Source organism: Pseudopodoces humilis, chromosome 13 (genome assembly GCF_049639895.1).
Source record: "Pseudopodoces humilis isolate 2021_Gansu_Grassland_sample_001 chromosome 13, ASM4963989v1, whole genome shotgun sequence".
NCBI lineage: Eukaryota > Metazoa > Chordata > Aves > Passeriformes > Paridae > Pseudopodoces > Pseudopodoces humilis.
This window is the reverse complement of record NC_142212.1, coordinates 17596034-17611968: the sequence shown is the minus strand read 5'-3', so window position 1 is coordinate 17611968 and position 15935 is coordinate 17596034. Positions and strand designations below refer to the sequence as shown.

General features: G+C 41.9%; 1 protein-coding gene across 3 annotated transcripts in view; it reads left to right on the top strand.

The window, feature by feature from the left end:
* Positions 1–13873, top strand: part of SHQ1 (SHQ1, H/ACA ribonucleoprotein assembly factor) — a 38563-nt gene extending 24690 nt beyond the window's left edge. For all 3 annotated transcript variants that reach the window (XM_005521976.3, XM_088061836.1, XM_088061837.1), the window contains exon 12: positions 12692–13873. In XM_005521976.3, the coding sequence (XP_005522033.1) occupies positions 12692–13340 (649 nt within the window). In that variant the 3' untranslated portion in view covers positions 13341–13873. The remainder of the gene's footprint in view (positions 1–12691) is intronic.
* Positions 13874–15935: the final 2062 nt, after the last annotated feature.

The following is a 15935-nucleotide window of genomic DNA, read 5'->3' as shown; positions in this document are numbered from 1 at the left end:
CCAGCCTGGCCTTGGGCACTCACAGGGATCCAGGGGCAGCCACAACTTCTCTGGGCACCTGTGCCAGGGCCTGCCCACCCTCACAGGGAGGAATTCCTTCCCCATATTGTATCTAAACCTGCCCACACTGATGAAGTCCTATTTCACCTTCATGGCATTTTCATGTTCCTAGGAAGGGTTTAATTGTAACCTTTGAAAGTCATGACTGTCCTACTAAATGAGGAATGACTGGAGTTACTCTTGTAGCCTCAGTACCTCTACTGTGAAAATACTGAGTTCAGATAGGAGCATTCAGGAACAAAACTGTCCTAAAAGATTTTCAAATGGTGCACTGCTAATGTTCATTAAATTTCTGATTTGTGATGGGGGGAAGAGGGAATGTGTTAACACATAATAAAAATAAATTGGTGCTTTAAAGCATTCTCAAATGTTAGAGGAATATGCTAATTTTCAGCTGTTAACCTCCTGGATCCAGCAGCCATGATTCCAAAGAACAAAAGCATAAGCAGTAATATATTCTGGATGAGAATCCTGCCTCATGGCTCTGTGGGATTAATCTGATTTGTGCAGCATGTTGAAAGCACTTCATCCAGTTGAGGCGTGAGGGAAAATGCCCCTCGTGGTGTTGTTCCACGTGTGTTACGGGGTCCTGGGCAGCTGTTCCCTGCTCTGGCTGGGTTGGGGCTTGACTTTACCTTCATTGCTGCCCATGGCAGCCTTGGTTTAGTGGAGGCTGCAGTAGTTTCAGGTTTGATAAAAACTCCAGCTTTCAGTGTGGTGCAGAGAAAAGCCAAATTGCTTTCATGGTGCTGCTTTGAAAGCAGCTTTGCCATTAGCAAGTGTTTTTAGCTTATGTTCTGCTGTAGCCAGTTGTGTTCACTTATCAGGTAATGTAACAGCCCCATCACAAAACCCCTTAACTTGGTCTGTTTTGATCTGTTCTGTAGTGAGAGGATTATATTTTTGACGATAGCATTTTAATGATAATATTTTGGATGCACTGAAGCCACATAATTCTCTGCCCCCACTCCTTGCAAAATGAAAAACCTCCTACATTGAGGAGTTTTTATTTAAGGCTATTCTTTCTTTTGCTGTTCTGCTTTGGTAAGAGCCACGCAGATACAAGGACAAACCCCAAAACCTCGGTGCTGCTCGTGGTCACACCTGGAACACGGTGAGGCAGCTGGGGGTTCTCAGGCTGCACCCTGACTGTCCTGTGAGGCTGCAGTAGCTCAGGACTACAATCCCTAATTATTGTAGCTCATGACTACAATCCCCAATTATTGTAATTCCTTCTTAGCAGGTTTTACAAGCTGGCATTACTGCTGCTGGCAGGCAGTTCAGTGTGCAGCACTGTTTGCTGCCTGCTTAGAGTACTCGTGCTGTGCTGGGTTTGCTTCCCATTCACTTCCTTGGTGGCCTGGAGTGCTGAATTAACTTTGAGCTGTCCCAGCTGCTCTTACTAATAATGAGATTGGCTACTTCAGATGGTCTTTGAGATTAATTTAATGCATATTTTAAAATCTGTAAGAAAATACATAAAGTGTCCTGTTAGATTTATTTTTTTTTGTGGCATTAAATGTTATTTATTTAAAGGTATGAAATGAATTGTACAGGCTGCCCTAGACTGGCCATAAGTGCTTATTTGAACAATGTGCATTTTAATACAAGCAAGTCTAAAATGACACACTCAGTCAAAGCTTGTAGAGCACAGCTATGGATTGGAGAATGAAAGACAGTCGAGGGCAACAGCTTCAGAAAAATAGGTAGGGTGATGCTTGAGAGCAGTTTGAACCTGAGCAGGTGACAGGGTGAGTGCACTTCAGCTGAAGAAGCAGAGTAGTATCATTTAGAAGAAGGAAGTGGCATGACCTTAAAATGCATCATTTGTAAGACTGTGTTAAAACACTGATTCTAGTGCTTGTTCAAAAAGATTTTGTAAAGTGGAGAGGATTAGGGGTGAAAATACTTCATGAATGTAAATGTCTGAGTGACCTGTGTTAAGCCAAGACATCAAATAAATTCAGGACTGCACTGGTAAGAAAATTAAAGGTTGATTAGGACTTGTCTACAACTATGATGGGACAAAGTTTTCAGGTTTTAGCAATTGAGATGTATAAAAAAATAAAATAAATCATACAGTCAATTTGAACAGGAAAAATTCAGACAGTGATAAATTGTCACATTTTCGTAGTGAAAAGTAACTGAGTTGACTCATTCTCCCTGTGTTGTTGGGTAATTCTGTACAGTCTTACTTGTTTTTATCAAAACTGTGCAGCTCAGATAAACAGCTCTTGGTTCAAACCAGAGCTCTGGGTCTGGTGCAGAAAGTATTGGAGATTCTGAGCACTTTATTATGCTACTAAAACAGGAAATGCTATCATTTTCCTTAAAACTTAAGTAGGACTTTACCAGTTTATCAAAGGCTACGTTGGCTGTTGCTGGAACCCCCAAGTTCATTTATTTCCATCCCAAGTCATCTGCTCTTACACCTTAGATCACAGTTCTTGGATTTAAACATAGTAACTGATAATTTGCAGGTGCATTCTATGTGTCTCCTCTTTTCAGTGTTTTGATGTATGTTTTTAATACGATTTCTGTTTGTTTGCTGCCAGTGCCTCTCCTTAGGTCTTGCATCTTGTTTAAGGCCTGAGCTGTCATTTTGGGTGTCTGTAAAGCAGGAGGTGCACACAGAGCACTTGTAAATAACAATACCCAGCTAATACAGTACGCTGATTTAAGAACCTTAAGGCAAAACACTGCCCTGAGGGCTCAGAAAGGTGATAGACAGGTGTGTATAATACCAGAAATTCCCCCTCATGTATGTTTTAGCAAGCCCTGTAAAACATGGATTTTTAACAAGGGATTTAATCTCTCCTTCCAGCTGCTAGCTGCAGTTTCCTTTGATGTTTTTGCTCTCCTGCCCTCTGTTGTTTTTTTCTATTTATTCCATCACTTTTCTGTAGCTCATATTCCTTCAGGCTGTGTCTGAATGCACCTTGCTGTGGGCAGAGAAGGCAAAGAAGAAAGCCATTTTTTTTTTCCCCCCTCAGGCTACTGCTTTGATTTTCCAAAGTTGTTGGGAGGCAGTTCCTGTGTGCCTGCAGAAGGGTCAGTGACCTGTGTCGTGTCTTTTCAGGCAGCACAGCTCAGCTGAGTGGATTTCTGGTTTGATGAGGGGGAGGATGAGCTTGTGCAGTCGTTGCCTTTCTGATCAGGTGGAATGTGCAGCTCTGGTCCAAGGGGAAAGCTGAGCTCCATGCTGGGAACATCTTCCTGCTTTGTTTCCAACCTGCTCAGCAGCTGGATTAATAAAAATAATAATAATAATTTCTGAGGCATGATCATGGAATCATGGAGCAGTTTGGGGTTGAGAGGGACCTTTACAGGCATCCAGTCCAACCCTCCTGCCGTGAGCTGGGGCATCTTTGACTCAGTTTGCTCCAAGCCCTGTCCAACCTGGCTTTGAGTATTTCCAGCCACAGCTTATCTGGGCAAACTTTTCCATTGTTTTTATCACCCTCATTGGTAAAAACTGTTCTTCTATCTAATCTAAGTGGACCCTGCTGCAGTTTCAAACCATCCCCCCTTGCTCAGTCCCAGAGCTGCTGGGAGCAGGTGCCCAAACACAGCAGGGGCTGTGGAAGGAGCTGGGAGTAGGCTGTTCACTTCAGGCCCTCACAGAAATCTGCTTTCCTGCCAGGAGTTTGCAAGATGCTGGGTTTGGTGTCTTTTCCTGTTCTGTGTGAGTTGAGAATGGACTGAGAGCCAGAAGGCTACAGGTGATGTTTTCCCCTCAAGTATTCCGAGTGTCAGTTGGAAACAATGGAGCAGTGAAAGAGTTAAACTCTGATCAACCCCTCTCAGTTGTTTGGTGGATAAATTCCATTGTGAAGGGGTAGGATCATGTTGGAGTAATGTTTGTAATTGTGCCTTTAAGCCTGTTCCCTGCTATTGTTGTTATTTTTGTAATACAGGACTTTGCTAGCATTATCCTGACACTAAATTTCACATTTTCTGCCCTGCTGTGTGAGTACCTTTCATTCCCATACTGTAACACAAATTGTCTGATTTGCAGCATAAGAAGAGCTTTCTCCTAGATCACCAGCAGTGATGGTGAAGACCAAATTTTAGGTAATGGCAGCAAAGAAACTGAAGGGAGATGGGGCTAATACAGAGCAGTTGTCAGTGTTCCATTTCTGTAACGCAGCCAGTATTACTATTCTTTTATAAAATCTCTCTGCATCTGTTTTGTGGTGAGTTATCTGTTCATCTTTCATTATTTGTGTTTATCATATATGACTTTGGAAGCTGTGCCATTATTAGATGCTTGGACTGGCTGCAACTTACTGGAGCTATTTTGGCAACTGAGCTCCATTAAACTATTCTTAAAACATATAAATACTTTTCAGTTTCTTTTTATAGTCCAATATTAATTCCAAGTCTGTTTTCTCTTACGAGTATTTTCATAATATCATCTACATAAGTAAGCTGTACTTGATTTCTTTTATATTCCATGATCTGTTTGGTTTCAACTTATCAAAAAGACCAAGTAATGAAAGTAAGATGTTCTTTTGGAAAGCTTCATCTTTTTTTTTTTAAATATTTATAAATGTGAAGTTCAGCTCATGCAGTATTTAGATCCATTATGAAAGAAGCACTGTGGAATTTCAGAATAAATATGGGGGGAAAGTCACTTGAAACATTCAGACTTATTAACATAAAAGAAGTCACTTACATTGAAACGATGGTGCTATGTTTTATATTTGATTTATTGTTAACAAACTGTAATACTTTAAGCTATGTAGATATCAGTTCATGTTTACAAGACTGCCAGTTGGATCGCAGTGTAAGCACATCACTCTCTTGGTTTCAGAATCCATGTAATGCCTTTTGAAAGCCAGAATTCCAAGATTAAAGCATTTTATGTTCCCCTTAAGCCCTCTGGATTCTCCCCATCAGCCGTTGTTTATGGGCCAGGGCTGTGTTTTGTCACCTGCACAGAGCAGGGGGTGTCTCCTGTCCAGAGTAGTCTCTTGGTGCTCCATTTCTGCTTTTCTGCTCCTCTCTGTTTGAAGTGGGGGCATCTTGCTCACAGGGAGATGCATTTTCCAGACTTCTTTTAACCCAGCATTTTCACTGTGATTTTCCTGTTTGCAATGAAGATTTGCTGTGCAGGGAATGCTTTTCCAGTCTCTGCTTTGCCTGCTCTCTATGAGGAAAGGAGAAAAAAAGACTTTATAAACTTCCCAAACCAAGCCTCGTGCTCTTATCCCTTCCCCACATCCTTTGACACCTCCACCAAGGCGAATCCACAGCTGAATTAGCATGGATCAGCTGGCAGGTCGGTGCCTGCCCTGGCCTCCTACCAGGACACAATAGCTGTGTCCTGCCAGCCCTGTCCCAGGAGACTCATTATTCATCATCTGCTTATTTTCATGAAATATGTAGAAATTCAAAGATCTTTCAATCCTAATTTCTCTTAAATTTGATGAAGTCGCCTGCTGTTTCCAGGAGTTGTTAGAAAGGAAATGATTAACGGTCACTAAGGGCATGGACAGTGTAACTGTGTAAAGCCAGGTTATTTAGGCTAAAAATCAGAGTCATCTTGAGAGACAGAAAGCATGGATTTCTACCTGGAGTTGCATAAAAGCTCTTGGACAGACCGAGCACTTCTTTTTTTGAGTACTGACTCAAAGTTTATAAATTAAGTAGTCTTTGATGTGTTTGTTTCTTTCCTGTGAAAACGGTGATTAATCCAGGACTAATTCCTGTGAACAAATGTTGTGTTTCTGCTGTTGTGTTTACACTCATCTGTCTTTTGTTGCAGATAAGGGAGAAGATTAGTTCAAGTTTAGGTCAATTTTTACCTAAGTCCTGAAAAAAATGGTCCTGTTTTTCCTTTCCTAACATTCTTCCATTGTCTTCTGTACTCATTGATCAGAGCTAATGAGATTTTAATGGAGTTATTTATGGCTTCTCCCTCCTACTATAAAAGTGTATAATAAACTGAGCACATGAAACTGTTGGATGGTGCTGTTTGTTTTTATCTCTGTTAATTCTAAGACCTCTTCTGTGATTTATTCAGATCTCCTAAGCCAGGTAGGGTATGATGAGCTAACCAGCTAATAATAAAGGCTAGGAAGAAGTTTAGTAGGTGTTACTTAATCATCTTTCTGATTATTATAAAATATTTTCTGTGCTCTTCTCAGTGAGAACCTTTTGCTGCCATGAAAGGGTTCAGGTGCTGTGTGTATTTTTCAGTTCCTGCCTTAAACTTCATGGTACTATTATGATTTAAGTTTTGGCCTGAAAGGAATAGTTATGTTCCCAGATCTGGATGAAATAAAATCCATGCACAGATTGCCCAAACTTGTGGGGAATTGGGGTAAAAGTGTCTAGTAAGCTATTTTAGCAATAAAAACAGTCTAAAGTTAGTTGTTGTCATGGTCTGTAATAGAGCAGTGTGCATGACAGGCAAAGTGGCTGGCACTATTAACACTTCCCAAGATTACTTTCTACTCTGAATTTCCTTCAGAACTTCCTTTGGAGTATTTTTGTTCCCTGATCCTGAACTTTTTCAAAGGTATTTTCACTATGATTGAAGGTCACTGACTAGTGTATAATTGAAGCACTCATTATAAATAACCTTGAAAGTGAAATAATAAATGGTGAAATATGTGAGATGCTATAAAACACACTCTAAAACATGTAATTGAGCCTTACTCTCTTGTCTCCAGGCAGATTCTGAGGCTCAAATTCTTTTGTAACCCATGACTTTTTAAAGAGTGGTTTGGGCAAATGGATGGTGCCTTTAGTGTGATGAGTTTCTTATTATTGCACCTAAATGTCCATTTATAAGGATTCTTTTCCTGAAGTGGAGGGGTTTTGTGATCTAACCCCATGGTTGGACCATTTATGCAATTTTGTGCCTGTTGACTGGAGCTGTTTCTGCATTAATGAATTCTGCTTTAGTATTCAACGCCATCATCGTTATTGCTCCTGTGTCTTACCAGTCAGGGCTGATCAAACCTAGACTCTTTCATGTCTTGAATATTTTATTAAAATCAAATTGTCTGTCAATTCTGTATCATAAGAATTCAATTCTTTTTTTCTTTCTTTCAAGCTGCCTGAAAGTGTTTATCAGGTGTGCAGGGATGTTTCTCATTGTTAGTTGCCTTCCTGAAGGAATTGTGCTACTTTTGGACTAAACCCCTGAAGTTTAAGTTCTGTTCAGCCAATTGAGAATGTGCCTTTCCTCTGCTTTATCCTCCATCCCTGGCTCTCAGAATATTCTGATCAGTGACCAGGGTGATCTCAGTATTCAGCTTTAAGCTGTCCCCAAAGATCACCAGTTTGGTTGCCCCAATAGCTGATCAGGACTAGATACAAGCTGCATCCAAATTTTAGAGCAAAGAACAATTTATTTCCTTCTTGATGGACTATTTGGATGCTTTGCCAGCTGTGTCATTCTTGTATGAGTTCACTTTCTTCTGCTTTTGTGTTTGGCTGTAACTTGTTGGTCCTTCTGTTTAGAGAGAACTTGGGCTATAGACTTGTGCTATAGGGATATTAATTTCCATCAGGATTGCGACAGAGTTCCTGTGGGAAGTTCATTTGGCATTATCTGGAGACTGGACATTGAACAATGTCTCTTCCATACCCCTGATGTCTGGGCAGATAAGGCTTGGGCTGGAAGAAGGTGATGGGTGAAATCCATCAAGAGCCACCGTGGGCAGAAGGGAAATGACACCATCTGAAGGGTGTGGAGAGCCTGTCCCTTTGCAGGTTTTGTTCACTAGTGCCAGACCCTGCAGAAGCACCACTGCTTTTCCTATTGCAGCCTGTCCTCAGCCAGTCCTGCTGGCAAGGCAGAAAATTTCATTATTCTGTGTAGTTTAACTGACATTTCAATGTCTCGCAGATAGTAAATTTGCACACTCTCTGTATCTGAACTGCTGAGACTCCGGGATAATATCTGGTGATGGCTGAGATAATATTAACTCTAGAATTGTCTTAATACTTGCAGTGCCTCTGGCTAAATGAATAATTGTGGGAAATTGTAAGCAGTGCTGCCAGGTATGTAATTTGGAACACATTTAAAGTGGGAATACTGGTCTGGTTGTATCACTTCTTATCTTATCTGATTTATCAAAGAAAGAGGCTGTCTGTGAAACTTTCTCTCCTAAGTCTGAGTTTTGCAGGGTCTTGTGGAGAAAGGTAGTGTAAATTTAGCCTGATGCTTTCTCTTTAAACTTGGTAATTTCTTGTATGTTAAAGATACAAAATTAAGGCTCCTGTGATGCAGCAGACAGAGGAAGCCTTTTGCTTAATGCAGCAGCTTTACTATGAGATAGATTCTGTGTGTCCAGAGCTCCTGCTGAGTGGAGATAAGTTAAATAACCGCTCTTTCTGTATGTGTCAGCCCTGCTGAGTGGCACAGCACGCTGCTGGTTTGTGTTTGAATGCATCCCGAGGAGCTGCAGGGCTGCTGGCAGGGGCACAGCCCCGCCTTCGTACCTGAGCCGTTCCAGAGGCACGGCTGCGCTTGGCGTCTCCGCCGCCTCTGAGACTGCTTCCCTTGCCTGCAAGGCTTCAAGATATTAATGCAAAGTGCTTCACACTCTTAAACAGGGCTTGTCAGCCCTGTGGAGCAGAGTCCAGCCAGCATGGAGAACTGATTCCCACTGGAACACTGAGTGGGCCCTAACCACATGTGAGCAATGTAATCTTTAGTTAATTCTGAGATCAGTTAGGTCCCATTCAAACACCTGGCTGGCCAGCAGAGCTGCTGTCAGTGTTTGTGATACTCAGGGTCCTGTGCTTGGTTCCTTCCCTGCTGTGCTGGGACAGGAGCAGCTTGATGTGCCCTGCCTGGAGCAGGAAGCAGAACTGGAGCTTGGAGGAGTTCGGCATTACTTGGAATCGTGTCCTGCTCTGCTCCCACCCTGATTGTCGCTTGTGTCCCAGTCCTGCAGTCAGTCCCATCAATCTCTCCTCTTCATGCTGCCACAGGTGGCCTTTGCTGTAAACCTCTAATGATTTCCCTTTCCCGTTGCCATAATCCTCTTTTTATTCTTCTCTGAGTTCTATCCATCTCCCTTTATTTGCTAAATCTCCTTTGATTCTTTGTTCTTTTCAGCCCAGTTTCACTTCTTTATAATCTAAGATCTGTAGAACAAGATTTTTTTTCTTCTTCTAGCACCTGAAGAAACTCTCCTGTGCCCAGACAAGGATTACTGTAGTTCTGTCTTGGAATTTTAATTCCAGGCTACATGGACAAGCCCCGAGATGCTTCTCTTATCTGTTCCTCAGAGCTATGCATTAAACAAAACATGCATCTGATCAGTTTAACCTGTAATTAAACATTTTCCTTAAGCAACTGACATCGTGATAACTAATAATTATCATGTGTAGCACCTTTAAAACCTATTATGCATGTTTATGTAAGAACACTATTACCATAATAATAAGATATCATTACCACAAATGTGCATACTGAATGAGCATGTCTTAAAGTAATCATGGATTCCATTAATCATACTTGAAAAATTAAAGTATTTGCTGTCTAATCTCTCAAACACTACTCGAAAGATTTTGGAAACAGCAGGGCCTGTTTACTGCAGGTCTCTCATACAAATTGATCTCATTTCTGGTGTCTCATTCTTGGTTTCCTGCATTGTTGCTTATCTTTCACCTTGGGAAACCATCAGTTCAGTGACCCACAGTCTCCCTTGAAAGCATTTCCATGCTGATTTTTAGGCTGTCTGCCTTGTTTTTTGTCCAGGGAGTGCTGCCACCTTTTCTTAAGGCTGATGTGAAATGCACTCCTGAAACTTCAAATTAGATAATTGCCTTAAAGGAGATGAAGTGATGGCTAATTGTAATTCTCTTAGTCCCTTGCACAGGGCCAGAAAAGAAACAACCCTGTTCTTTGAGTGTTCTTTGTTATTTTTTTTTAAATACAAAATTGCAGAGCTGGAGAGTGGAGTTTTTTGGGTTTATGTGTAAAATTGTCAAGAGGTGACAGTTTTGAGTTCGTCTCATGTTGAAAAGTGGAGCTCTTTAGATTCTGCTAGAGACTGGATGAGCAGAGTGAAAGTCAGGAAGAAGCATTTGACCCACTGAGAAAACTGAAATGAGACTTTTTTGTAGTCAGAATATTTGGGGTTGGAAAGGGCCTTTAAAGGCCATCTAGTCCAACCCCCCTGCAATGAGCAGGGACATCAAATATCTGACATGGCCAAGAGATAAAACAACTTAATTGGTTTAGGGAAATCATTCTTGAATCTGTCAGCAGGACCACTTTGAATTGAGTAGCATAATGTGTGAGTTGAACCAGTTTATCACTGTGTATTTTCTTCCTTAACATTTGGCATTAGGTAGCCTGGACACAGCAAAGAATTAATGCCAAAAAAGCACATTAGGTCATACATCTCCTTAACACTTGATGCAGTTCTGTGATGTGTTTCTGTATCTTAAGATATAAAATGCATTATAAGAGAATAATGAAGGAGGGGGGAGAGGGTTTTGAGGACTGAGAGTCTGGAGCAGGGAAAATAGACAGGAGAAGGTAGAAAAAATAGAAAAAAGGAAAAAAATATGCATATAGAATTAGGAAACAAATTGACAGGCACGATGGCAATGTGAGGAGAAAAAGGACTTAGAAAATTGCTTTTCTGTCCTAGTGGCAGCAGTAAAACAGGGGGGTGAGACAGGCAGTAGGAACAGGGGGAAATTGTTGTGCCAGAGGGTGTGTGGTGAGCTGCTGGTGGTGTCAGTGAAATTGAAGGGAAGCACATCAAATGGGCCAGAGCAGGGTTCTGTGGCAGGGCACAGGCAGCCTCTGGAGCTCCTGTGGCTGTGCTCAGTCAGGGAACGGGAGAGCAAAAGGAATTGAACCTTCGTGTTCTGAGCAGCTCTCGCGGGGGAAGGGGGCACGTGCACAGAGTTAGAAGGAAAGAGGCTGTTTGAAAAGCAGAGTAAAATGGTTTCTGAAAGGGATATAAACTCTTGTGACTCGGGGTATAAATCAGCTTCTCCCCAGTGTGCTCAGGGAGCAGATTTCCCTGCAGCCACTTGTTCTGTTCCCACCTACCTGCAAGGCTCCATGAACCTCTCAATGTATCACTTGGCTTCTTTTCCTTTCTCTTTACTGATGGAGCAGGGAGAATGCTTGCTTTGTTCCCAATTAAGTTGGCAATTTCTGAAATCCCCCATAACTTTTAAGAAAAATGCAAGTCCTTGACAAAATATGGAAATAAATTGCCAGAAAGAAAACATTATTTTAACATGTTTATAAAATTTGGTACCCATTTTTTTATCAGAAGCTGGAAGGATCATGCTGCATTTAATTCTTAGCTTTAAGTTTTAAAATTCTAGAAATATAAATTGTTTTCTGTTGCACTACTTCTGGGAAAGTTATTTCTCAGTTTCCTTTTCTGTGGATTGAATTAAGGAAGCCTAGTGTGTTTTAGTCAAAGTTTTTAAAGCATTTAAATGTCTGTAATATGTGTAAGAAGCTGCACTGAATTTCCCTTCCCCCACTTAAAAATACAATTCCTTTAGGAGCAAAGGAAAAAGTGGAAGCATCTATGTTATACTGAGTAATTATGCCCCCTGGGAAACAGAATATAAAGATCTTTAAAATCATTCAAGTGAGAGACCAAGCACTTTAACTTCTGCCTCACAGGAGCCGTGTATTACATCCCCAGCTCCTTGCTCCAGTGTCAGTGTGTTGTGCCTTGCAGGTTCACAGCCCTGGCAGAGGAAATGAAACCCAGTCAGTTAGTGCAGGATTTATTGCAGACCTGCTGCTGCAGGAAGTGGTGAAAGGCTGATTGATAGTCTGAGGCAAAACTCCACAACAAGAAACAGGATGTATGTTTGGGTTTTTATACCCATTTTCCCCTCTGCCCTCACGCCCCTCTCCATTTCAAGACACTCTCTTACTTTTTAGTCTCTGTTTATAAATTCATGGTGCCCTTTTCTGGTAAAGCACGTGCTGGCTTCCAACACTCGAGGAAATGGATGGGGCTGGACCAGAGGTTTGAAGCCAATGTGGTGTGTCTGCTTTATTAGGGGCATTTATCTAAATGGTCCTGTTACTCCTGCTGAATTATATTTCAGCTGAATTCCAAGTGAAGGGTGAAGTGCAGCCAGAGTTATTGAACATCTCCTGTGATGGTGGGTGCACCAGGCTGGGTGGGAGAGGAGGAGCATGGATCACGAATCAGCCCTATTCTCTTGTTTCATATGCATTTCACAGATGTATCTAGGAGGGTAGGAAACCAAAATGATTCTTTCTGCTCATAAAGTTCAGCCAGCCATCCCTGTGCTTCAGAGTGTGCTGCTAAAGATTGCAAACCTGAAAAGGTTTGTTGTGAAATCTCTTCTCCCTTAGTGTGCACTGCTGAAGCATCCAGCAGCAGGGTCTTTCGGGAAGGTATCCTCAAAGCCTTTCAGTGGGATATTGTCTAACCTTGTGGGAAAAGTTACCCTAAATCGCTGTAATTACAAAACCTTTTGATTTTTTTTCCTCCTGTAACATCCACTTTTACAGTCAGGGTCGAAGAAGAAAGTTGTTTGCATACCAAGCAAATGGAAGAAATGTTTAAGATTTGTGTTCCCATTATCAAATGGGAAAGTTCTGTTTGTCAGGTTCAGTAACATATCTTGTTCTTTGTTAAAGGTCAAAAAAGTTGGCTGCACTCTGTGAGTCCTTGCAGAAAGCCACGCTCAGCAAGTCCCACTTGGGGCTGGAGCTGGAAGAGCTGGAAGCAGCAGCAGTGCTGGTACAGGAGGAAGAGAAGGCGTTAAAAGCTGCTGGCACAGTTTCCAAGCAACAGCTGCTTTGCTCCGAGTCGGAGACAAGTGACTCTGAAGAATCCAGCAGCACTTCATCATCTGAGACAGAAGGCTCTGATTCAGATGAGCAGGAGTCCTCGACCAGCGAAGATGGGGAAATAAATTCTTTCCAAGGCACGCTCCAGGATGAGAGGACAGCTCCACTTATTGACTGTAATGGATTAAGGCAGGGCACAAACACTTCGGCGATGGAGGTCAGTGATGGAAAATCAAAGGTTTCCTTCCAATCTACGACTCCTCCTGGAAAACTGGTAGAAGAATTAGAAATGCAAATCCACTCTGCAATGAGACTTTCAGAGCAGCCTGAAGGATTGGCTACTGCAGGCTGCATTTCACAGGAACAAGAAGAAAACCCTGTACCCGAGCCTGACAGATTTTCAGAAGATGCTGCTGGGAAGGGAAATTTCTTGGAGGTGTCTCCCAAGCCAAACCCGTTGCTTTTTCTCTGCAGCACAAATGAAGATGAAGACTAAAGGACCGTGCAGGAGCACAGTGTGACCCACAAGCTCACAGCTTGTTCTATAATGAGCTGTCCCAAGGCTGTCCTGTGCTGCACAAAGATATTTTTCTTTTTTGCTGGAGGACAAGACTGCTTTGAAAAGAATTGATAGGACTGTGTGGTACTTTCAAAGTTAATTTTTATTTTTCTCCAATTCAGCAGTCTCATTTTTTATGTGAGAATGTATAATTTCAATAAACTCGTAGAAACAGTTTTCATTAAGCTTATTCAGTGGTAGAATGATGTCCTAATCAAATACAACTGAAATGACTCATTTTAATTTTCTTTAGCTGTTGGGATTTACTTGAAAAATATCCTCATTATGTTTGTATAAACTTGTTTATGACATTGTACTGTTATTTTAAAATGCTTCATAGCAAATCACTTCAAATAATGGTTAAAAGTTTAAAGGTTTAAATAGTGATGACAAATTATTTGAAATTATATAAATTCTTTGCTTTTTGTATAAAATAAAGGAAATTCCTATGCCATCAATACAAGATCCAATGGTTGTGTCTTTTATGTCTAAGAGATAGAAGATTATATTTCTGCAGTTCTTCCATAAGTTCTTTCAGCAGTTTTGTCACATACTCATTCTTTTGTGCTGTTTTTTAAGTGTTTCTACGTGTGGACACTTCTGTTGCTGTTTAAAGAACAGAAATCCCAATTATTTAATGTTTTTCTGCAGATGCTCTCAGTTCCACCACAGTAGTATTAACCAGAGTGATGGAACAACACATTTGTGGATCCTGGAACAGAACTGAGAGCAATCCTGGCCTGGGTAGTCCTGGTTTTGTTAGACTGGCTCACAGCTTTGGCCAACACATTTATCCTTTTTTTGCCTTTAAGATATTCAAATAATCCAGTCAGGTTAATACAGTTTGTTAGCCAGTTTTTCTTATTGAAATCAGGTGCCTGCTCTCACTCATCTGTGGTTTTTTCAGCTGATATCTGCAGAGGGATTTGGGAAGATGGAACGTGGGCCACCACGTTTGGCTCAGCAGGAGCACAGAGCCAACAAGAGCATCTGATTCACTCCTCTGGAGAAGCAAGTTTTGATTACTTCTCAACCTTTTTTCTATTTAAAAGGGTATAAAATTCCTAAGCTAAAGGACTTACTCTTCACCAGTGCTGTTCCCTGCTGGAAATCAGCAGGTGAGCTCTGTTCCTGTACCAGCTCCTGCTCAGTGAGAGCTGCAGCTCTCACCTGCCAATATTTTTTATGTTCTTAAATACCTGCTGGTTGCTTAATCAGTCTCTGTGTTCTGTTCCCTGGGGGAGAAACCTTTCCCATCCTGTGTGGCAGGGAGCACTTTTTCTTCTAAATGCCAGCAATAAAATCCACACTGGAGCTGCCAAAGTCTGAGAGAGCAGGGGAAATGCACTTTAGGAGAAAAGAGCAATGGTCCTGCTCTCCCCACATTCCAGGGGTGAACTCAGGAACTCCTGCAGCTGCCCAGGGGCTGGAGAAAGCTGTGTAAAATTCTGTGTTTTCTGATTGTGGAGCTGATAAGGGATGCTGATTGTTGTGGGTTGATTGATGGCAATTTGATGTGACCTCTGTAGGGGAGCGGTGTGAAGTTTTTGCATGTGGGGTGATTGGAATTTCACCTGAGGCCGAACTACCCAGCACACGTGGAGTGCTCAGGATGAGCCCAGTCTGTGTGAAAAGGAAGCCTTGCTTCTCCAGAAAGAATGCACAGAGACACTTCTAAAAGAAAAACAGAACTTCAATACCCTTTAGCCAAAATTGAGGCTTGCTGCGGTCATGAAATATCAACACTTGAGAAAACAAAACAAAAAACCACAACAACCCTTCAAACACAAAAAAAGAAACTCCTAAGAAGTCACATTTATTAGAGGGGAGGGAGGGAGGTCTTTGCATCCAGGAATTGGCTGGAAAAGGATGGAGATGTCTTAGGGACGTGCTTGTTCATGTAGTACTTTAAAACTAAGGAGTTAAAAGCAACAAGTGAAATACTGGAAAGCATCAGAAGCGCATTTTGATTTTTATTCCTTTTTCTCATGGGAACAGCGCCACATTTTCCTCTTTCCCCAAATCAAAAAATTAAAGCTGAATTGATTAAACATCTTTTTTTTTTTTTTTTTCCCCTGGCTTTTCTTAATTCCAAACAGATTTGTGAAAAGCTTGTAAAGGCTTTGCTGCACGTCAAAACAAGAAAGCATCGATTAGTCTCGATTTACTGCAATAAATGATAAATACGGCAAAGGCATTGATTCTCAGCCCCGAGTGAAGGGGCCGGGTGACCCTCCACCAGTGCCACAGCTGAGTGTTGTCACAGCCCAGCCGATGGCTCAAGGCTGCAGAAAACAAACAGGGAAACACATGTCAGGCAGATAAATTGCTCTGCTGTTTAGAGCTCTCCGTGGAGGCCATTTGTCTCCAAGATAAGGAAGAATGCACTCCAAAGCCGGGGGGAGATAAGCTGGGAGAAGAAAATGAATGTGGAGCCGCTGTGGTGGCGCTTGGGTGGGAGCAGAGAGGGTCCCCCAGGCCGGGGGGAGCTGCAGGGAGCATGGGGAGCACCAGGGAAGTGTCCAAGGAAGC